Raw genomic sequence first — 25,381 nt, 5'->3', positions numbered from 1 at the left:
TGCTGGGAACCGTGTCTTAACGATCAATCCACTGCGGGACTATCGATTATGAATGATTTATCTATAAATATATGATGTATAATATCGTAATCGAACGGAGGCATGGTTTTAGAGGTGTTTTGTTGTTATTGTTAGTTTTTGTTTGCTGTACTTTTAGTTTTGTAACCTTTTTATAATGTTAATCTTGATAAGTTTATCGTGTTAGTTTCTGAATCGAATTAGGTCTGAATTTGTTGTATATTTGTAAATATATTGTAGCATATCTGGTGACTTATTTACTTATTGAATTTATTTCTAATTTAATTATGTTTGATTGATTATAGGGGCGGTAAATCATTTTAATGTAAATTTTTTCTATACACATTTATTTACATTTATGTATCACATTCATACACGGCAAAAATTAATCGTTTTGTATGTAAAAAACAATTTGTGAACTGACAGTTGTTGCAATGTTATAACCATTAAATTATTACTAAGGTTTCCTTTATTACATCCGTAAAAACTAGAACTTTCAAAATAATATTATAAAATATTCTTTTGTACATCAGTTTTACCTACATTGTTTAAAATTTTTATATATTAAGTGTGTTTTCACACCTGTATTCAAGTCAGTCTCAGTGTCATCTTTCATTTATTGTGTAAATGTTTAGTTAAAGAGGTTTAATTCTGATAGAATGCAATACAAAGTCATTAATATATATTTTTTTTTAATTTACTAAAAGTTTTACAACTTTAATTTCTCTCTTTTTTTTTTATTATTTCTAATACACATTTCAACAGAATTTAAACCTATGAAAAATTAGTGGTAATGTAATAACTAATTTTCATATTGTTTGGCAAACTAATTTCAAATATGATATAAAAAAAATTTTTTTCAGTCACACAAAGATTTTCAAAAACTGGTCTTGAATCTGTAGAGAAAAATACCTATTTCTCAGATTCTGTGATGGGGGAGAAAATAAACCATTGTTATATAGACTAAATGATGTATTTTTTAATGCTGAGTTAAATGAGATTAAATTTATATCAAAAAACTAATAGTTTATAATTTATCAAAGTTATGTGTATAAAAAGTACAGTTTCATGTTTATACCTATTTACTCATTTAATGTTTTTTTTTTCTTTGCGCAATTAGATATATTGTACTGTATGTTTTTTTAAAAATTTTTTTTAATTGAATCAAACGAGGCAAAAGCAAAGTAGATGGAACTGTAAAGTTTAAAGTTTTTCTACATCAAAATAACAATTTTCTACTTAAACTTATTTAAATGTCCAACATTGCTATAAACAAGCAAGTAAAGCATTATTTATTAAGTATTTTCTTAGGTTCAATTGAATAAAATGAAAATTTAATAAATAAAACCACTAGTTTTGAACTATAAGGGTTTTATGTGCAAACGTGTTTAAAATAAAAATCATAACTTTCATACACAAAACCCTAATTCCCACTAAACTTTTAGTTCTATCGATTTAATTAGGATTTTATTAATCTTAATTTATAAAGTACATTCGAAAAAATTTATCATTTGGCTATATAGCTATAATACATGCATAAATAGGTCTTAAAAGTTTTTAAAAAAAAAAAAAGATACAAATGCTGATTCAAAACTGTACTTTTCATACATAACTTTTTAAGTATTTATCACATTGACTTAGAATTAGTTTAATTCAATTCAGTGTAACAAAATACATTGGAAACAATATCTCATTTGTTCTGATAGTAATCTTTAAATTTCATTCCTCAAATAAGAGCATTTTAGATCTTACGTCTAACAAAAAAATTAAAATAAAAAATCTGCAACTAAAAATCTATGACTGTCAGAATTATCTAAATAAATCAATTAACCCACTGATGGTTTTTTGCTCATTAAAAGTCTTATTTTAACCTACAGTCTCTTCTCTGCATAGTGAAACCACTTTTTCCATGATATTAGATTGGGAACTAGTGTAGGAGCGAAACATCCTCCAAATTTTGCCCATTTGCTAAACCGCCTATATGTTAATCGGAGCTGAACAATTTTTTGGTTGCTGGTTTGTGTTATTATTGTATTTATAAACATTGCTTTTTGTTAACTGAGAAGATCCAAGCAAGTTTTGTTGTAATTACCTAAAAGTTATTTTATATCATGAGAACATTTACAACCCATACATATGTTTACCTGATATAATATTTTGCTATTGCATTTTTATTTTCTTTAGTCAGGATCTAAGCAATAACATTTATGTTTTAGTATCTGTGTCAGAATGATTACTATATTTTGATAACAATCGAGTAGTGAGACACGAAGAATTTATATATATATACAGGGGTCTGTCCAGATATTTTGTGAAAGGTCCGGTTTTTGTGAAACTGTGAAAAAATTACATTCTTTCAACCAGGGTCCTGCTTTTATGAATTTATGCAAATAGGGTCCGGTTATTGCAAAAAACTTTTTCAAGCAGTTTTTAAATTGTAAATAGATACAAGATTATGCTCAGCACTGTAAAATTATAATAAAAAAATTAAATTTTCAAAAATAAACAGCAATTGCTGCTTCTAAATTCGAGATGCAACATACAAATATTTGGTATTTAGTCTATACTGCTGAACGCAGAATATTCATTTCAGACGAATAATGGAAGAAGCATCTGCCGAAGACAAAACTTAATTCGTTTACATCCATCTTTCTTGTTTTCTGCCCTGGGAAGAGTTTATTCAATTAACAAAACAATAATGAAGATAAACAAATTTGAGAAGCGTCCGATTAAAAGAAAAATCATTTTGTGAAGGATCCGTTTTTAAGCTAAAATATTTTGTGAAGGGTCCGTTTTTATGAAAAGATAATTTGCAAAGGGTTCGTTAACAGACCTAAATTTCTTCGAAACAGACCCCTGAATATATAGTTAAACCTGTTTATCTCAAACCTCTTTTTCTCGAAAACCTTTATATCAAAATTTCTAAAATTCCTTACATTTACTATTTAAAATCAATGTATTTTTAATGTCTATCTCAAAATTTTTTCTTTTTGAACCTGTGTTTCTGGAATTTCTTATAATCGAGCACAAATGCCCAAACAACATAACTAAGAGAATTTTTCAAAATATTATTTTCAGTGTTAAAGGAATGTTAAAAACGTTTTATGTAAATAGATAAATGTGATCTAACTAATTTACAGAAATGTCTATATGTTTCTACTAAAAACAATTAAAGAACTTTTAATCAAATTTCACAATTAAATTTAATTTTTTGAAGTACCCGTAGAACTCGAAACCTCTTTATCTCAAATGTTTTACTTTTCTCGTGAGATTCGATAAACAGGTCTGACTGTATATATATATATATATATATTAGGATAGACTGAAAGGGTAACATTCAATAGTTTTAATTTGGGTAAGCCACCATACATTTAAAAATTTAATATCTGAACAATACTTGGGCATATACTATCATTATTTTGCAGTTAATCTTTTAACCCAGTTTCTTGTAATTATTAAACGATCAATCGACTTATGAATAATTTTTTTTCTTAATTAATAAAGATGTACGCATTCTTAAAAAACTTTTTTTGCTAAAACTGTATCTATGAAGAAAACATTAGACATGTTTTCAAAGCAATCTAAAAAATTTTTTATACAGCTTCCTGTATATTCTCACACTCTTATGAAAATGTTATTCTATATAGTAGTTCTGTTTACTAAATGAAATTACTAAACAATAGTTCAATTTATTCAACTTATTACATTAGCAAAAATAAAGAGATGCGCAAAGTAATGTTTTGAATATGAATTTCATTGCTACTCAGGTTTACATTCAATTCTCTGAAGTCAAAAATGTAGGTTTTTCCAAAGTGAAAAAAGGTTTTAGTTATTTGCGTAAAAGTTTTTGTTACATATCAACAATTGTATTCTTAAATTTGCATATTAGTACAGTATTTGTCTCTATAGGCTGTTCTCAAAATTAAAATCCATTAAAATTATTTGAGTAAAATATTGTGATGTAAATGTAAATGCATTTAATAACTTAATAGCTAAAACTATCAATAGAGAATTATTTTGCAATATATCTAAGTAATATTACTTAATTTTTTTCAGATGATAACAAGAATCTTCTAATACCTTTATAAATCATTGAAAAATAGTGTTTGTGCTATGGCAAATTTTAAAGCACGGTGAGTTATTTAAGTATATGGTGATTCCACTAGTCATTGGAAACTATGAGTCCTTAGAATCCAGAATTTCCATATTTCTGGGTCCTTTTTTAATAAAACTGGGTTCCAATTTAAAATATGAATTCTCTACTTCTTTATCTATTAATGTTCATATTAATAGTTATTCTACATTGAGAGACAAAGCAAAGAATTTCAAAATAAGATGAGTTATATTAGAACAATCAAGGTTTTTAATTTGGACCAATCAAATATCTGCATCAAGGAAAAACAATGATGTAATTTAATATTCAGATTTATTCAAATTTTATCTTTCATCTATTAATAAAGATAATTAAGGAGTTTTCTTTTATGCCTTATTTAAGTTTGGTTAAAATTTTATGTACATAAATCTGCTGATGCAGTATTTTTTCACAACTGGAAAATTCCGCATTACAGACAACGTGTTATAACTTTTTTTTTAGTGTCCCTCCTTCTGACACATTATAGTGCATATCAATGTAAGTTGAATTGTTGAATATAAATTTGTTTCACATTTCTAAAAAAATTAGCAATTTAATTTGGTATGATGATTAGGTTATATCGTATTTCCAAATTTTCATGTCTTATTTTTGGTTATCTTATAGTCTAGTTGTAAAAAAAACAAACTCAAAAGAAAACTTAAAACTTTTGTGCCTCATAGAAATGATTCTTAATTGCTTATAACTGTCGCAGAATAAGTTTTATAATAAACAATTTTTAAATTCTTTATTACATAATCAGAAATATTTTGAAATAGATTTATTTTTTAAAATGTATGAATCTGAAGTATTTTATCTGATTTTAAAATCACATATTGTTACGAAGTACATTTCAAACATTATTCATTCAACATAATTTTGTTCACTGTTATTTTTTCTGTTCATTGTCATTTTGTTTGCTCATTATAGAAGCTTTAACTTATTTCATTTGCTGACTTAACTCTCTAAAATTAAATTAAAAAAGTTTTTTTTCTTTCTATTTTCTAATTTATTTAATGTTTCATGTAAAAAGTATTTTAATTTAAAATTTTATTAAATCTTTAAATGATAGTAATTAATTTCTTATTTTTTAGGTGCCAAATGTTTAAAGATTTGTTTGAAAAAGATATTATTTCAATAACTGATTTACAAATTCTGTGTTTTAATGGTAAGTTGATGAAGTTATATTTCAAGTAAAATAGTAAAAGCTAAGCTAATTTTTCGAATCCCAGCATTGGCTGATCGATAGGAATTCTGCAGTCAATATTGATAATTTAACTTGAGTTATTAGCTCTTCCTTATAGCTTATTATATGGAATATATCTTTATGTGCCTTCATGAAATACTGAACTGTTAAACCTTGAACCTTTTTTTTTTGTTCTAGTTCATAGTTATTGTCCAATCTGATCTAGTTTTGGGAAATACCTCTTTCAAAAATAAATTACACACTGTTTTTCTTGAAATTCAAAACATTCTCATTAGGCCACAAATCAAGTAGCTGATAACTTTACATTTTTAAAAGAAAAGCATTTAAGATCACCAATAATATATTTTTTTCTAAAATTATTTCAGAGTAATTAATTAATTTGAAACAAAGCTAGCATTTAAAGTAAAAAAAAAAAAGAATAATAAATGAAAAGTAGGATTCTGAGATTAATCTTAAATTATTTTGCATTCTGTATATTTAAGACCCAAATTAACTTTCAATTATTTAAAATTAACTGTCTAAAGAATTAATTTTAAATAATTGAAAGTAGTGTAGTTTGTTTTTTACATGCTAAAAACGAGAATTAGTAGAGTTAATTTATCTTCTGTCAAAGGTTGAATTTAGGTTATAACAAAAGTTCAAATGGTTTTGTGTTTTACTTGTGTGGTTTTACTTACTTGCTCAATCTTAAAATTTTGTCGTTTCAAGTTATTTTTTTCATTTTAATTTTTTAAAGTCCGCAATTATTCTAATTTTTGCAAAATTGCATTATTAAAGAAATTTTGTAAATTTTTATTGCATTTATTGCTTTTTTGTCGATCCTTATTTTATTTCTGAAACATATTTAATTATATTGTTACAAAGAAGCTCTTCTATTGCCTACACTTTTTATTGATAGAATTTTATTTCAGAGAATGTTGAGTCTTTATGTAAGTGAAGCTGTCTCAAATATTTTTACATTTTTCTTTCTTTTAAACATTGTTGATGTCTAATATTTTTGTCAACATATATTTATTCAAACTGTATATTTATTCCTTATTTATAAATCCCATAAACTTTTTAACAGTTTAAATTGTTCCACAAACATGAACAGTGCTTTGATTTTTTAAAACTTATGCATTTCAGCAGAAAAAATTCTGCCTTTCTATTTTATTTACATTGAGTATGATAAGATGTACATGAGTTGTTGTATATCTACATTGAGTATGCTGTACATTAAGTATTGCAGCACATTGAGTATTGTTCTACATTGATTATGATGTGCATGAGTTGTTAAGGTATAATGAAATAATGATTTTATGTATTATGTTGTAAAAAAGTTTTTATTGTTGCAGGTATTCCAGACAGTTCAGGTTATCGCTCTCTTTGCTGGAAGGTAACTCCTGAAATTGTTTTTATAACTTGAAATTTTTTCTAATTATAGGGCTCAGTACTTTTTTTCTTCTTTATTTATTTATTTTTTCTTTATTTTTTTTTTTAAATCGATGCAATATCTGAAAAACATTTAAAAATAAATTTTATAAAGGGAAATTATTTAGAGAAAACTGTAGTAAAATATGTTTCTTTTTCAAGAAGTATAATTTTATAAAAACAAATAGATATCATTCAAGGGGATATTGTTTATTTGAAATATTTTTAATGGTTGCAAGACACTCAGCAATACAATTGTGTTCCTTTATTTTATTTTAAAGCCATGATATTTTAAGAACATTTCAAAATTAATATTGTTCTATAAAATTAAATTAGCAACTGAAATAAAATGTTTTTTCTCTGAAGAATAGCGTTTTATCAGTATAGACATCCTTTAGAAGAATATTGTTTATTCTAGAATTTAATTCAAAGCTAAAGCATTTAAAAAAAGTCATTTACATTGAAGTATATTGTATACTTGATTGTTTTACTGAAGTATACCTTTTTGGTTTATTTTTGATTTACAAGATAGGTAATTTATTTTTACAGGTTTTATTGAATTATTTATCAACAAAAAAATCAGAATGGCCTGGATTATTGTTAAAACAGAGGTGAGGCATTGTATTTACTATATCCCTTTTAGTTATAATAATTTTATTGTATGCTTTTGTAATACACATTTTAATTTGAAATCAAACATTTTTGAGCATAGAATCTTTCGTGTAGAATTGAAAATTAAGTCATGCAAAAATATATTAATGCAAATCAATCTGTCGACAAAAAAAAGAAAAGAAAACTAGCAGTTTTTAGTAAAACACAATAAATTTAAATAATTTTTTCTGCTTATTAAGGTTAATATTTGCTTTTATTTTACTGTGCATCGATAAAACTTGATATTGATACATTTACTATTTAGTTTTTGCTATTAAGTTTTTAATCAAATTAACTTCAGATAAAATAAATATTTTATATTCAGTTTAAGAAATAAATTATGTGGTTATTGAATAACCATTTATAATCAATAAACTGCAGTTTAGATAAAAAGGTGCCTTCCTCATATTAAAACAATATTTTTCATGGCAGATAATATTGATATAGGATTTTTATGTTGTTATGGTGTGCAATTTTCTGTTTAATTTTGTGATTTATGGTGCAATTTCTTGACTAGAAAATGTACTAGCTAAAATTTATTAATTAAGATGCTAGATAAGTCTAACACAGAGTTACTTATTTTTTATCCTAATTGAAAAACGTTTCTGAATGGTGATAAAATAAACATTTTCTTATTTTGTGTGTCAAGATTTTTTGCTTTTTAGTACTTTAATGTTAATATTATTTTCTTATCTTTTACTTTTGTTGTAAACGAGTGAGAGAATTATTTTTTCCACTTTTGAGTCTTCTCAACTAAATAGATAATAGTATAATGAAACCTAATTTTTCAAGGCTGTATTCTAGGGAATGTTGCACTAATGTACAAGATTTTTTGCTTTTTAGTACTTTAATGTTAATATTATTTTCTTATCTTTTACTTTTGTTGTAAACGAGTGAGAGAATTATTTTTTCCACTTTTGAGTCTTCTCAACTAAATAGATAATAGTATAATGAAACCTAATTTTTCAAGGCTGTATTCTAGGGAATGTTGCACTAATGTACAATATTTTTCATATTCAAAGACAATTTGTTTAAGATTTACTCCTTTTTAATTAAGAAGGAAAACAATCCCCATCCCCACAAAAACATATTTTGCTTGTTATCAAACTCTAAACCAGAGTATTTTGTATAATTCTTTGTTACTTATTTATTATTGTTCTGTTTGAATAATTTAATGTCTTTTAAACTTATAAAAATATTCTTTATTTAAAAATACATTTTTAACAATTAATTTTACAGAAACTTGTATGATACATTCATTGATGAAATGATTGTAACACCAGGAACTATGAACAAGACTGGTTCTAGAGTTGATGTAACTTTAGAAGATCATGTGAGTACCATATTTACTTTTTCTTTGTAGTGATGATATTTTAAAAGTGAATTGAAGATCTTAATGAAAAAGTGTCTTATAATATTCTAAAGGTGCTCAACATTTTAAGTTTTGAAACTTGTTATAGACAGCTCTGAGAATACCAACATTAGTTTTTTGTACTAACTTGTACTTTTGTACTAACTTTTGTACTAACAGTTTTTTAATCTGAAAATATATTTTGTCAACAGATGTCGTTAGATTTTCTAGAGCTGATGTTCCTTAATTTGTTAAAATTATATTTAACTCCTTCCTTTTTTACTCTTCAGTAGTGTATAATCTAATAATGGGAAAATGTTGAAGAAATATTTTTTTTTACTTTAGTTATAAATGAAAAAGTGCTGGAATTTCAATTTATTTTCCCTTGCTTATTGATGGTTTTTTGATGTTTACAATATGTTTATTTTAAAAGTTACGCTTTGAGATTTTTTTTCTCTTTTTTTTGCAAATTGCCTTTGATAAATTGCTTTATTTAATTATGTTTTAAAGAAGAAAGCAAAAATCACCATTTTAGTAAAATGGTATAATTTTTTGTTTTATCAAATCACTGCAATGTTTTGAAAATCAATGAAATATTTTCAAATTTATTAATAATTGAAATTGCAGCAATATTTAATATTTTATTTACAACAATAGGAATTGGTATCTGTTTAAGCAAAGTATTTCAATCAACATTATTGATTTATTCTTTATTCATTATTTTTATCTTAAAGTAAATAGTATTAAACTTATGAGTAAACAAAGGAAAAATATTTACTATTTCAAAAAATCATTGTGAACAGATCTTTTTAGAAAAGTTATTAATTATAAAATTTATTTTGTGTGAAATTTTATAATGTAAAATTTATTTTGTTTTATAAAAATGTATTGTCTATTATACTTTGTGAATAAACTTTTATTTTGATAATAACTAAGAATATTGTATTGATTTAGTTTACGAAATTTAAAATATTTTTCTTATTTTATGATTTTTTTAAAAATTTTGTTTTATGACTTTAAAAAATTCTAACTGATTTACTAATGTTAAATTTTGAATTGGGTCTTTGAAGCCTTTAAACCCAAATCCAGATGGAAAATGGATGGCCTTCTTTAAAGACAACGAAGTTTTACTCCAAATTAATAAAGATGTTAGGTAAGCTTTTTTTTTTCTTCAGAAAAATTATGATTGTTTATTATAATACATATATGCTAAATCCCAGCCTTTGTTAGTCTTTGAAACCCAACTTCATTTACTAACTTTTGATCACATTTTAAGAGTTAAAAAGCATTTGGAATTGGTATACTTGAGATTTATGCTAACTAATGTATATTTTTTTATAACATTTAACAGTTCATCCACTGGGTAATATATTTTTTAATACTTATAGCTTTTAATGACTTTAGACAATATTTTATGGAAATTTCCTTGCTATAGTAATCTTTATCCATTAAATAACAAAGTGATTAAAAAAATTTTATTACAATTTTAAAGTTCTGAAAAAGATAGAATAAGTATTTGGAGGATTAAAGATACTAAGATGAAACTTTAAACCATTAATTTTTTGTATAAGAGTTCAAATTGTACCAAAAAGAAAGGAAAGTTAGCTTTTGTTTATTGGTGAGAATAGATGATATTTCTTGCACTTATTACATATAAATTATTTCATACCATTCCCTTCTTTAAGATTTTAAATAGTTTTACAGTACCATTTGCATGCAAATTACTCTTCTAAAAGATGTGTGAGTTTAATAAAATAACTTGCTTGTGAAAGTTATAAAGTATAAAAGAGAAATAAATTGAAAATAAGCATTATAATCAAATTCAATGTTTTTAAAATGTATTTTGTTTAAATTTTTTTTTTTTATTCACATGATATTAACCTTTTCTTAGATAGTAGGATAAAAACAGTCTCACTTATTTTTGACGATAATATTAACCACTGAAATTATAATAGTTTTTATGTCTTAAGCAGCCGGTTTTTTAATCAACCACTTTTTATTTTTAAAAATGTGTATAGATAAGATTAATTGCTTCATTGTGAAAATGCATGCGATGACCACAATTCTCCACAATTTTTTTTTACATATTTGATTAAAGTTTTCTGCCCTACAAAGGGTTGAAAGCATAATTTTTAAAATTCTTATTAAAATTTTGCATCAAACTTTATGTGTGCTTATTGAAATTTCTAATTGCTAAAAAGAAATTAAAATTAAACAGGTGTAGCCAGAGTCTGGAAAAATAGTGAGCAAAATTATTTCATGTTATTTGGTATTTTTATTTCTATAACTATTTTGTAACAAAAAAAAAAACTCTTTCCTTATAACATTTTATTAATATTATAACATCCTTATAGCATTTTATGAAATGTAGCTTGGAATGTTTCAAATTATAAAAATGATTTAAAAAAAATTATCTTCATTTATGTTTTTTTAAACGAAGTGTTTCTTTTTGTCGTAGAAAGTTTTGTACAAAAAATTTTATTGGCAATCTCATTCTTATTTTTTTCTACAATTAACAATAATTTTATATGTATCTTATATAAGTGATACAAAATTACAGGAGGTTATGTCCAGATATATCATTTTTTCAACAACCCACTGATTATCCTTGCCAGGCTATTGTTGGAAGAAAAGATGTGGAATCTTTAAGAGATAGAGTTCAACAAACTGTACTCAGATCTGCAAATGTTACTAGAAATCGCATGGGTATTACAAATGTGAGTTTGCAAAATCCTAAATTTGTGTAATAGTGCTCATTCGAGTTTTTTAATTAATTTTTTTTCCAAAATTATTCGATCTACTTATACTCATAATGTCTAATAATTTTTCATTTCATTTGTGTTTTTCATAATTAATTTTAAAAAAACTAGAGCTGAAATATTAAAAAAAATTTTTTTTTAAAGAATTGTGTCTGCTGATACTGTTAATGTATTGATACTTGTAAGTGGTTTGTCAAAATTAGTTAACTTAGGTAAAAATTATGCACTTTTTATTTTAATTTTATTTGAAGGGCTAGTTTAAATTAATAATTTTTTCACACTGAACTAATGCAATAATTCTAGCAATTAAAATTAATCACTGGTAAACTATTAATTTTAAATAATTATTTTCTTTTATGCTATGCTGGGTTCAAAATATTACCAAATGTAACACAAATTTTGATTAAAATTTTTTCGAACTTTTGTTAAAAATTGAAATGACTATCATCTAGGTAAATTAAAACTTTACTATATTTTGAAATAAGAATTTTGTTTAACGGTTGAAAATCGCAGTTACTAAAGAAGAAACGAAATAGTTTGCTCAATCTGTGTTTTTAAATTATTAGACAAATAGGCACAAAATAACATCAAAATTGTTACATTGTAACATTTTTGATGTCATCAGTAATTTCCTTTAACTGTTTCAAATTACATTAATTAAAAATAAAATAAAATAAAATTCTGCTCATTTTGCTCTTGATCTATGTTTTTAAATTATTTTCCTAAGCTCAGAATAACATGAAAAGGGTAATAAATTTTGATTTCACTCCTTAACATTAGGAAGATCAAGACTATGTAGACATTCTATTTAAAATTAAAATTAAGATTGCTTAAGGTAAACATTTTGTTGAATTGTGTGAAATTCTGTTTGGTTAAAAAAAAAGAAGAAAAAAAGTCTACTTTTTATCTTTGTTTCTTTTAGTTTTGCTCTGTTAATGGAGTATTGATTTACTACTCAAATATTTTCTTTGTAAAATTACTTTATTATTTAATTTATAGGTATCTTTATTCAAGAAAAGAGCTCAGGAAGAATATCAACATTTATCCCAGGGACAGGAAGCTCATTGGGAGGTGGTTGAAAGAATTCTATTCTTATATGCAAAGCTCAATCCTGGTCAGAGTTATGTCCAGGTCAGTGAAATAAACATTAATTATAGTAATGCATTGTAACATTTCTGTGACTAACAAAAAATCATGGTGCATGGACTAATACTCATGGGAATATTCTTAATGCATTGTAACATTTCTGTGACTAACAAAAAATCATGGTGCATGGACTAATACTCATGGGAATATTCTTAAAGCATTGTAACATTTCTGTGACTAGCAAAAAATCATGGTGCACAGACTCATGGGAATATTCTAATACAAAGAGAAAAAGAAATTTTAAAAATTATGAAATATTTACTTCACTATGTTTATCTGCAAACTGAATCTAATATTATATTGCTTTCACACATTTGAATTATTTTTTAAATAATTATTTAAGAACGTTATGAACTTATTGAATAACTATTCACGACGTTAGTAAAATGAACTTCTTTATGATAATTATTGTCATTTTTCTGTCACTTATGGTGCTTAGACTAATATTTATGATAACATTCTAACATAAAAAAATATTTTTTGTTAAGATATGGTGAAACCTGTGTAAATTGGCTTTTTTGGTGCATATGTTTAGTGGTCAACTTATAGAGAATGTGCCCTTTTTTAAATAATTTTATGCATCGCGTTATTCTTTTATAAATCATATTATAGTTTATTTTTTTTATGTTATCTATCAAAATAAAGGTTTATATGATTAATTTTTTAACATATTAAAATTAAATTCGACAAATCCTATATACGTCTCAAGAAATAAATTTAATTAAATAATGAACTATAATTTATTAAGTTTGATATTTAACTAATTGGTTTAAAACAATAGATAACTAACTATTTCACAAGTGATGCACACAAATTATTTATTATGATTTTTTTTTCTTTAAATATCACATAAAAGCAATTAGAAACATAAGTTATATTAATTTCAAGAGTTTCAAATTAATTTTATTATACTTCAAATTATTTTACTTATTTTTTTATATTCAACTCATAAAGGGAGATTTAGGTCTGCTTTCAATACTACTATTTCACAAATAAAGTTAAATTTAAATATCAAATTAAAAATTTATATGTAATTTAATTTAAATTACAGTTAAAACAGAACATTATTGTACCAATAAAAATTTTCCAAAAAAATCTTCTTGGCAACTTAAGAACTTGAATAACATTCAGTAACAGCGCGAGACAAATTTGTCTAATTTCTGTGATCGACACACTAGATAGGTAAGTGGTCATCTTTCAAAGGTTTTGCACTGTCTCTTAATATTAATGATAAATTCAGTTCTTGATAATAAATGTCAACTTTGCAGGTTTGACTAATAGGTTGTTGACTTTTTGTTTGTTTACTAAACCTGTGAGTATATTGTTTTATTTTAGTTAAATTAAGTTTAATTAAATACAAGGTGGTCAGGTTTTAAAGGTTTGGCACTCCTTTTTTATAATTAATGATCAAATTAGGTCTTGATAATTAAAGTCAATTTGACAGGTTTCACTAATAATATATTTACTTTGTGTTTCTCTCTTAACTAAATCTGTAAATATAATGCTTTAATATATTTTTTTTAAAATTATATTTAAATAACTATTTAAAAAAAATTCTTGTTCTTAAGACTAAATTGGACTTTTAAAAAATTAGAAAAATTTGACAGTCATATTAAAAATAAAAGCATATTAATGTCATGGTCTATGATTCAAATGGTTATAAGCCAACACTAATTTAAGTTTAGTTCTCTTTGAATAAAAATGTGTAGAAGCTATTCAATGCCAGTTAATTGTGTTAATATTTCCGATTATTTTGAATTTCAGAAAAATATTAAATTTCATAAATATAATTGTAAGTACACTTTATGTAAAATTATTAGAAATTTCTCATAATTTTTTTCTTTCTGTCACAGGGTATGAATGAGATAATTGGACCAATTTATTACACATTTGCATCAGACCCAGATCCTGAATGGAGGAGTAAGTGATTGAATTTTAGATATCAACTAATTTAAGTTTATTGCAGTCATTTAAATAGATCATGCCAATCAAATCTAGGAATTATTTCCTATGATGCTTAGCTACTCAGTGAACTCTTTTTTTTGTCTCAAGTTCGTATGTGCCTTGAAAAATTAAAACAGTGGTGACCATTTTTGGCCGTAAGACAGAGCTGCTAGTGTATCGCAAAATTTTCTGTTGTTCATCTACTGTTTCCCCCCCCCCTTTCTTTCACGAGGAATTATTTTAGTGATGTTATGATGTTTAGGACAAACACTTGACTTCTAGATGGACTGGACCAAACTTAAACTTTATTCTATTTAAGTTTGGTGGATAAGATGATAATTTTTATGTTCTAAGAAAACTAGGCTAATGAGCCTAGCACAACTAAGTGTCTTTAGCTTTGTGTATGGTACAGACTCTTATTAAAAATTTTATATTTAGTTTTCAAACAACTTTATAGTGGCCAAATGAGCATAAGATCTTCTAAAAATGGTTTTGCAAAAGGTTTTAAAAAAATAGTTGATTTTAAATTATGTTTAAGGGATTCTTACCTGTATTGGTTGGGGGTAATCGTGATTTAGTTAAATAAATGTGAACTTCTTTTAAACAGTTGCTTCTTTTAAAACCCAAACATAAATAATAATAATCTACAGAAGAACAGTTGCTTCTTCTTTAGATTTTTATTATTTATGTTTGGGTTTACTATGGAAGCATAAATAATTATCCAAAGGAAACCAGATACCACCCTTTGCTTGGTTCATAATAATGTCTAAAATACCAACAAACCTTATTTGTTTTTAACACAAATTGTGCCTTATTTTTATAAGTTAGCATAATTATCTTACTGTTTGTAATGCCTATAAATATAATTAAATATTGTATAATGAATGCTCACTTAATGTTTTTTTCTTTTTAAAACAGAATATGCTGAGGCTGATGCATTCTTTTGCTTCACAAATCTTATGTCTGAAATTAGAGACTTTTTCATAAAATCTTTAGACCACTCAACCACTGGTATAGGAGCCATGATGAAACGTCTGATGGATATGCTTCAAGAGAAAGACTTCAACTTATGGCAGAGATTTCAGGCTCAAGATTTAAAACCTCAGTTCTATAGTTTTAGGTGGATCACTCTGTTACTCTCACAAGAGTTTCCTTTACCAGGTTAGTCATTACATTTTTGTATCATTTGTTTCAAATTAGACAAATATTTAAGAGATTAAAATTTTTCTAACTTTTTAGTTCTAGGAATTTAAATTACTAAATTTTTAGTATACTAGTCATAACTCTGCTATAGTGAATTTGCGATTTAGTGAACACTCGGTTGCTATGAAATTTAATAGTAGTCCTGTCAAAACTGCTATTTGACTATTGTTATTTCATACACTTATTTATTTAAATAATTTTTACTCTTTTTTTTCCAAGTAGATGAATTGTTTCTCTTTGCTACTTTTTTTGCAATAGGACGACAGTCTTATTTTAAGTAGACCGTAGCTGTAGACTTTAAGTAACATAATTGAATTTGGCACAATCTTTTTTATTATAAATTCTGATTCTTTTTAATTTTAATCATTTTAAACTTTTTTAAGGTTTTAAGGTTAATTGTAAAAATATGTAAAAAATCTATAAATTGTGGGCTATTAATAAATTGTCATTTTGAAAAATATCTTTACAAAAAATGCAAGCAATAAATATTTTCTATGGCAAAAAGGAAGCACTACAGGTGTGCATCCTTCATAGTTATTATAGATAGATATTTTTTTTTCTTGTTTATGTTTTGCATGAAGTATATGATGTTATTTTATCTATTTTTTGTCTGCTTATTGTTATAATTTATTTTTTAGATGTCATTAGAGTTTGGGACTCTCTATTTGCTGATAAGGATAGATTTGACTTTTTAATATATGTTTGCTGTGCCATGATATTGTAAGTTCAGTATTTTTCTTTTTTCTTTCATTGTTAAAACACTACATTTCGTTGAAATATCTTTTTTTTTTTAATATTATTATTCTACCATAAAATATTGATTAAGCGTCCCTTCAAATTTGACAAAAAATTTGCATTTTTGTTAGGGGCAATGTTACCGTTTGTAAAATATTGACCATAACTGGCAAAATTACATGTTTCATATTCAACATTTATGTCAAACATTTTAACTGTAAAAATAAGAAAAATAACAAAGCCAAATAATTAAACTAAATCATAAATATAATTACAAAAATAAATTTCTAAAATGTATTTTACTTTAACTATTAATAACCACATTTTTTATCTATTCATTTTATGTAAAATGTTGATATTATCATAACTTGTGCAATCGATGAACAATAAACAAAAGATTAATGTGAAATTCAGCATATTTATTAAAAATTTATTAGAACTAAATTTAATAGAAAAATCAGAATCAATATAAAAGAATATCTAAATACTTACAAAGATTATTTGTTTCCTGGTTTGTGACATTTATGTCACAAACCGAGCATAAAACAAGCCATCTTTGCTCTCCTAAAGACTAAAGCAAAACTATGCAACTTATTATTGAAACAGTTTTTTTCTAACTCACTTAATTTTGAGAAGGCAATTCCCCTTTTTCCACTTTCTATTTTTCTTTTATCATCCATTCTCTTTCTCCCCATCCTTCTCTCTTATGTCACGAACCGGGAGTCTTCACATCTTTGATAAAAGAGAGCTAACTACACATCCTGCTGCTAAACCAGTTTTTCCTCCTCCTCCTTGAATAATTATTAGAAAGCAAAGCTCTTTCCTTTCTTTGTTTCTTTCCTCATCCTCTTTCTCTCACATCTTTAATCAGGAATGAAATAAGCTATCATTGCTTCCCAGGAAAAGAGAGCAAAGTGACACATCCTTGCACTATGTTCTTATCCACATTGGCTTGAATAATTTAAAGAATGCAAATAAATTTTTTTTTCTACTTCTTCATAGTATGCATGTCTATTTTTCTGATTCGTTTTTATTATCCCATAAGGCAAGCTTTCCATTTCAGCTTGACTCAATTGCGTTAAAAAAAACTCTACTTACAAAAGCAAAGAGTTGGAAGGGGACGCTTATTTGGTATGATCGCTTGTCTAAATTTGTTAGTAATTGTAGAAGGCATTCAATTGAGTTGAGGTGCTTGTTTGCTGTAACACATCTAAAATAATTCGGTAATTAATTATTAGCCCCATGAAACCTTGATTAATCTTTATTAAAGGAACCAAGGTGTATCTGAAAATCAAGTGATCAAGTCACATTTTTTAAGTGTGCAAACATTAAATTATGGTTAAAACTTTAAAAAATATTATGTAGCATGCTGCAGTAATGTTATACATATTACTTATGTCTAGGGTGAGAAAAGAATCATAACAATGGCCATTATGAAATGATATGATAGATGAAGATGGTAGTTTTTAAATCCTTTACTTTTCTGACACTAAGTCTCTCTAATATTGAGAGTAAGAAGTTTGTCACAGAATGATCATATTTTTACACATTACACTTTCCAATCCACTTTCACTCAATTATTAATCACACCTTATTATTCATGCTTAGAATTTAATTTGTATTTTTAAAAAATGTAAGTAATGATTTTTAAATTCATTATTGGCTTATAAAATCCATTTCCAACGCACATTTGCTCTGTGTTTTAACATTTAAAGAAAAACAATATTTTTAACATCAAATGTTAGTGAGACTTACTGATCTTTCATCATATGTTTTGAATGCTCATATAAAATTTGTTATACACAGTTAAAGTTAAATATTTTTCTAAATATTTATTTGTAATTATTAATAAATTCTCACTCTTCACTTTCAGATGGCTCAGAGATAAATTATTGCATGGAGATTTTCCAAACAACATGAAATTGCTGCAGGTTTGTATTTATTTCTATACTGAGACAAATTTTTAAAAACTATAAGAATACAATTTTGTTCTTTGAGTTAGATTACAGATACTTTAACTTAATTGACATCTTCAGCTAAGAGCAGACGATTCCTGATATTCATGTGATCAGTGCTGCCAAAACTTTTTTTTTAAAAATACCCCCTTACTATAGTTGCAGAGCTGAAATATCAGCCGCGGGATCTGTTACAAATTTGTCATTGTTATAAACGCAAGATATAGGAATTTTTCACTCAATGGATTCATATTATTTTGTGAAATATATTTAGCTACATTAAATCTTTAATTTTTTTTCAGAATTTTCCAAATACGGACATACACTGTCTCTTAGAAAAAGCTGTTGAGTTAAGAAAGCGGTGACACTTGTGGAAAATTTACTGGTAATAGTTTTTCTTTTTTGAATCTTTAGTCATATACTTAGATGTCTGATTGCCTCTGTCTACCACTTAATTTAAGTGTAACTTTTTCCATAGAATTTTTACTTATGAACTTTTTTTTCTCGTAGAACTTTTGAAAATTTATTGGAATGAAGTAAAAGAAATGCCCTTGTTTATTTAATTTTTTGCACTTTATCTCATTATGAAGATAATACTTAGCGTATATATAATAAACAAAAATATATTATTTTTGTAACATAACTCTTTATATTCATTTTTGCACAAATTCTGAAATTTTATGAAAATTGTATATTACAACAGTCATAGGTGAATTAAGTTTCACATATTCCATAGAAAGAAACAAAGCTTGATTACCTGGAAAAATTTTTTTTTAATTAATTTGGACTGCTGGAACATTATTGAATCTTATGCAAGATGCGAAAGATAGTAACATTTCAGCTACTTTTAAAAAATTTATTATTATTTTTTTAGAAAAAAACAAACAATAACATTTCTTATAATGAGGTATAATTTTTATTGTACAGTATCTTAGCATGCTACATGGGAATGAAGCCAATGTGTAATAGTTTGCACATCTCCATCTGTGGGGAAGTGATGTAAAGTTAAAAAAAATTTCAGATTCCAGAACAGAAGGAGAATACACAATTTAAGCTGCAAAAACAAGGTACAATTTCAGGTGCTGCTCCAGCATGATGTTTGCTCACAAGCAACAAATTCCTCAAAAATTTCTCTTAGAAGTGTTTTGACAACTATAAATTTTCACCATTTTCTGCACCCAAAAAATTCCTATCCAAGCCTAACTTTCCCTCAGATAAAGACGTGCAAACAGCTGTTACATGGCGGCTCCATTGCTAAACAACAGGTCTGTATGATACGAGAGTACAAAATCTTATACCACAGTGTGACAAGTGTTGCATTTCTGATGGTCCTTGTGTTTAGAAATAACTAAATATTGCCGTTTCCTTTGCCATAAAACTTTCCAAAAGATTCAAACATTTTTCCTGAAGTCAAAATTCTTTGTTCCTTTTTGTGGGTTGCATCAAACTTATTTTTTAGATGACTCTCATATATCATATTATGATATTAAAATTAATAAATTATATTTTATTTTTCAGATCCTCATTCCGGCCACCCTGTTGTACAAAATATGTTCTTTTGAATATTGTTAGCGGTTCAAAGATTTAATGAATTAGATTAGTATTTAAACTGGGTTTAGCAATCACGTTAAATAGTATTTTTTACAAATTTGTTTATTTAAATTATTTTTAATAATCTTTTTTAAATTTTATATTTGTTCAAAGTTTTTTTTTTTTACTTCCTTGCTTTCTGATATTTTATTTTTCAAATTATGCACTTTTATTTAATTTTTTTGTTAAGAAGTTGTATTGTTTATAAATGTATAATTCCTAGGTATTATACATTTTCTAAGTATATTGTTTAATGGCTATGTACTTTAAAACTAGCAAATATTTAAACAATGCTTGAAGGTTTTGAATAACTTTATTATGAAAAAAGAATTCGCATTTTTATTAAGTTACTCAAATGATAAAGTGTAATTTCAGTTGAATACATCTTGCAATCAAAATTGTTCTTAGTGCTTTTATGTGTTAGAGAATTATACTTAAAAGAATCAATCTGGGACAAAATGATATTTCTAGGTTAATAAAAAAATATCGTTTTATTTATTTCTTTTTTTTCATTATCGTTCAAAGCATTTTTAGTTACTTTCATTGCTTTGATTTTACAATTCATGAAGAAATCGGAACTAATTAAATCACTTTTATTTGCATTTTGAAACTTATTTGTGTATTTTTCAATATTACTTAGGATAATCTATTTCTATTTCATTTAACGATTTATGAAGATGAAAACAAAACTTTAATTTAGTCCTTAATGCATGTTTTATTACAATTTATTTTTATAAAAATTGTTATTTTTATTGTATCAAGCAAATTAAAAATATATTTTTTAAACAATGTCATTAAACAATGTAAATTGTAGTCATGTGAAAAAAATTTATGTACTTTAATGTCTTGAGGTTTTTATGTGAATTTTAAAGTATTTTTTAATTCATATAAATATGGTACTTGGTCAAATTCACATCTCTTTATTTTATTTATTAACTAATAAAATATTTTTTTAATAATTTGGATCTTTTACTTGATAGAATTTATATATCTTTATTTTACATACTTCTGTAATCTTCTAATGGACTCTTAAAGCTGTGTCATACCTCTTTTATAATACTTAATGCAAGCTGGAAATGCTCTGAAAAAGTGGGCTGATTGTTTTTGTTATTAATTTTTAACCATGACAATCTGTCTTTGTTTCTGTAACTTTTTGACTATCTATGTTTTTTATATAATTATTTCTTACTTTTTTTCTCCTATACTGTGTTGTACTTGATGTGCATTGTATAATAAAAAAGTTTAGCCCTTCATCACACACCTTTCAGAAAAAAAACGCTCTTTTCTTAAAAATCTATGTTGCAACTGTTTCAAATTTTTTATTTTATTTACAATTAAAATTTGGATTAGTTTTAAATATCACTCTAAACAATTTAACATATATATGATTTTTTGTTTCATTCGCAAAGATAATTACCATATAACTAAAAAGTTTCTGTTATACATCTTTCAAAAAGTATAAAAAATACTTTAGTCTTTGTAAAGAGTTATTGTGAGTTATCAGGAATCAGTCACCAATGAATTTTAGTAAATTTATGAGCTTTATAATTTAAACTGAGGTTTCTACGATTAGCGTTGCTCTTGTATTTATATTAAGACTTTTATTTATTTATTTTTTTGTTATAGTATTAAATTGAAACTTTGTTGCTAACAATTCATTCATGGTTTCCAATTAATTTAACATTTTTCAAATACTGTATTTTCTGATCTGCTTAGACATACGATACATCAATCTCTTAGTTAAAAGTTTAATATTATAAATTATGTAAATTTAAATTTGATTCTTCTCATTCGATGAAAAATAATCATTAATTAATAATAATGCTTGACAAAACAGTCTTTTTTTTGAAAAAAAAAAGAAACAAATTTGTTTTTTAAATCTTATTTTCCTTGTTTTATTATTTTTAATCTTTTTTTTACTGTCTTATGCCTGTTAATCTTAAGCAAGTTAAAGTGTTTCTCTTTTTTCAATTCTTCAGTTTTTTCTTTTAGTTCTTTTATGTACCAATTCTATTTTCTGAGCGATGACTTCAAAGTCTGTGGGTGTTTGACAGAGGGTTAAATAAATTGTTAAGTGTGTTTTAAAAAACGTTTTTTTTCTTCTTCAATGCATGGGATTTTTGTTTATTACCTGCATATCGAAAGTAATTTCTAAGTTAAGGATTTTTAAATCTGATTATGTTGTCTTTTTAAAGATGCCTTAGTGTATATTGAATGAATTGAAAATGTGCCTGTAAAAATTGTTTTGTTGATCAATTTCATGAAGAAATATGCATAATAGTAACATTTCCTTGTGAAAATGAATGAATAAAGAATGTTTTTATTTTGTATTACTAAGAGCATGTTTTTAAAACTGTCATTAGAGTCCATAGGGTATCAAACAAGTTATTAAAGAACGCAATTTTTCAGGAAATAAGGGGAATAAATCAGAATTTTTTTTTATCATGATTTAACTTACCCTTTCTTGAAGCATTTCATTTTCTTTTCAAATAACATAAATCAGATAAACTTTATACATCTCTTCCAACATCAAAACATGGGTGTTATTATAGTTTCTTTAAAGTATTTTTCCACAAATTTTATTATTGCTTTATTCTGAAACAACGGATTAAAAATATTTTTAAGTTAGGAAGAAGTAATTAAATTATTTTGCTAGAACACACTTTGTTTGAGAGAAAAAACAAGAATTGTAATAGAAATTGCATTTTATAGTCTGAATATAAGGGCTACTCCTATAAAAAGTGGATACCTGTATTATATTTCAGAAATATAGTAACAACAACAGTACCACCACTCAATGTTATATACAAAGGTTGGAGGAGGACATTGCAGATTACGCTTTACTGCTTGACTAAGTTTCATTAGAGCATTTAAAGTTAATACAAAGTTATGCTAAAGGTAGATGCATCCATTAAGAACAATGTGCTATAGTATGACTTTTAGTTGGTAAAATTACTTGTACCTTTCATTTACTCAAATGTAGTGCTGAACATAATGTACAGATTCTGAACATTGTGTACAAACTGTGTAAAAACTGTTTTGTGTAGTTCAGTTTTAGACGTATTAAGGAGGGCTTAAAATTGATTTTAAATTCTCTCATGAAAATTAATCGATTTTATACAATCTGTGATGCACATCTTCTTTTATAACCCTGAATGAGCACCGTTCTTGCTATCAAATGTCACATTTTGTTGGGGTAACGATTATTATTATAGTCAATATAAATACACTAGGAATTGAAAAATACCAAAGCATTGAAAATAAAAATGTCACATTTCTGTCATTTACTTTACAAGAATAAAAAATATTCCTCTAATTACTCTGATAAATATTTTCTGTACAGTTCTTCAGTTGAATAAAATTAGTTTTGTTAATTTATCTGTAATCAAAAGTAATATTTTTGTGTTTATTATTGTTTTAATACTAACTCATATTTATAATCCTTTGGTTAAAACTAGTTATTTTTTTATTTAAAATTATCTATTTATTTTAGTATTGAGTAGTCATTTTCTAAATTAGTATGTTTTTTTCATTATTTTTAAAGGCAAAAAAATAAAATAAAAACCAAACACAGTAAACCCGTTAAAAGCAGATACTGTTAAATTTGAGTATTAATATGCCCCATTCCTTCTTGAGTGCTTAAAAATCTCATTCCTGAGACGTTGCAGGGACACCGAGCACAACGATGGGAGCAGAGAATGTATGGAAGGTGGTGAATGCGTTTTGTGAGAAAGGCACGTTTTGAAATGTGTTTAAAATAATTTAAATTTCCCTTTATACTTTATTAAAATTTCTGTTTCAATCAATAAGTGTCTCAAACATTCAACTTTTGAAGGAGATGAAATTAACAAATTGTTAAAATAGTTCTCAACATTTCAGCGATAAAAAATAAATCGAAAAAAGCTTCTTTCATCTGCTAAATGATTATTTATTTATTTAATATCTAAGTTTTTTTAAAATTAAGTTTAATTCAAATGACTGTTTTTTGAGGGTTTTGTTTTTATTTCTCTGAAATATTGTGATTTGTTTTGATATTTCTAATTTATAAGGGGTTATGAACACATACCCATTATTTCCAGCGCTTAATACACCCATGAATGCGAAAGAGAATCTAAAGAAGTAGTAGTATTTTAATCGGTCACAAAACATCGTTGTTTAGATTAAAACAAAAAAAAAAATATGCAAAAAAAAATAACTCTACTGTATAAAACTTAGACTATACTTTGCAAACAATAGGGACACATTAAATACTGAAAAAAGATATGTATGAACAATATGTTCTTTGTGAAAGAATATAAAGTACCAGGACCGGAGGTTATTGATGGAATCAGCAAATCGAGGTTGTTGTAAGCAGTCTGACTGATGCATTGACTTGTTTTTGTTCGTTTGATTTTGGCAACTTTTTATTATTAATTTTATAGAAAATATATCAATAGAATGTTTTTTTTTCCGTCTAAGTTTGTCTTATGTTATAATCTTTATTAAAATATTTCTTTTTCTCAAAATGATCTGTTTATTTACAATTGCAATTTAATTTCAACACTTTGAATCCCCAAACGCAATGTGATTTTATAAATAATTTATTTTTTAAAAATTGTTAATCCTTTAATTGCTATTTTTATTTATGTATTTGTTATTTTTTTCCTTAAAATATGCGTGATCGAAGATAATAGAATCAAAGCAATGAGGCAACTACAGGTCCTTACGCGAAATATGTATGTATCATTGATATTCAGTAAAAGCAAGTAGGGGAAATGCTTTTTGTTTCTATTTTCTGTTATATCGAAGATAATAAACTAACTCCTTCTCTTCATGTTCTAGCTTTTACGATAAGCGGGATGGTAATCATTTTGTCAACCCTTATAAATGTAGATCTTATCTAAGCAAATAGCTGCTGAAAAATATAGGCTATTTTGCAGAAATCTAAATGTGTCCTAGCCTCTGAATAATTACTATAAAATAAAGGGCCAATCTAAAAATTCATTATAGGATTAGACGAATATTGGTTTATAATAACTCGTTTAGGTTTTTTATGATCAATATTCTCGAAATTTTGTTATATGATATGCAGACTGAATAATCTTGCTACCATTGCCTGCATTATTTGTACCTGGTTTCAGTAACTTTTTATTTATTTTTCCTTCATGAAGTTAGAAACGAAACTGATATTTTTTCAGTTTTATGCAATACCTGAGATTATTTTTCTCTTGCAAGTGTCCCGCAGTGGGCTGATTACAAAGACACGGTTCCCAGTTGAACACCGAAGTCAAGCATCAATAGCTG

The 25,381-nt window shown here is 25.5% G+C and overlaps 1 protein-coding gene across 3 annotated transcripts; it reads left to right on the top strand.

Annotated features, from left to right (window-relative positions):
- Window positions 1-69: 69 nt before the first annotated feature.
- Window positions 70-22,428, top strand: LOC107445062 (TBC1 domain family member 13). 3 transcript variants are annotated; one of them, XM_016059383.4, is made up of 15 exons: window positions 70-222; window positions 4,075-4,151; window positions 5,242-5,315; window positions 6,689-6,729; window positions 7,314-7,375; window positions 8,655-8,748; window positions 9,837-9,919; window positions 11,327-11,483; window positions 12,525-12,656; window positions 14,525-14,591; window positions 15,534-15,776; window positions 16,457-16,538; window positions 18,427-18,484; window positions 18,811-18,893; window positions 20,027-22,428. In XM_016059383.4, the coding sequence occupies exons 2-14, from the start codon at window positions 4,132-4,134 to the stop codon at window positions 18,871-18,873; spliced, it is 1,176 nt and encodes a 391-aa protein (XP_015914869.2). In that variant the 5' UTR covers window positions 70-222; window positions 4,075-4,131; the 3' UTR covers window positions 18,874-18,893; window positions 20,027-22,428. The 3 variants fall into 3 exon arrangements, with proteins under 3 accessions (XP_015914869.2, XP_015914870.2, XP_015914871.2); XM_016059384.5 differs by having other exon boundaries at window positions 74-130; XM_016059385.4 differs by having other exon boundaries at window positions 94-114.
- The last annotated feature ends 2,953 nt before the right edge of the window (window positions 22,429-25,381 follow it).

Source organism: Parasteatoda tepidariorum, chromosome 5 (genome assembly GCF_982258835.1).
Source record: "Parasteatoda tepidariorum strain Cologne lab strain chromosome 5, Ptep-v5.0, whole genome shotgun sequence".
Taxonomy (NCBI): Eukaryota; Metazoa; Arthropoda; class Arachnida; order Araneae; family Theridiidae; genus Parasteatoda; species Parasteatoda tepidariorum.
The sequence above is the reverse complement of the archived record's forward strand: the minus strand, read 5'-3'. Positions and strand labels throughout refer to the sequence as shown.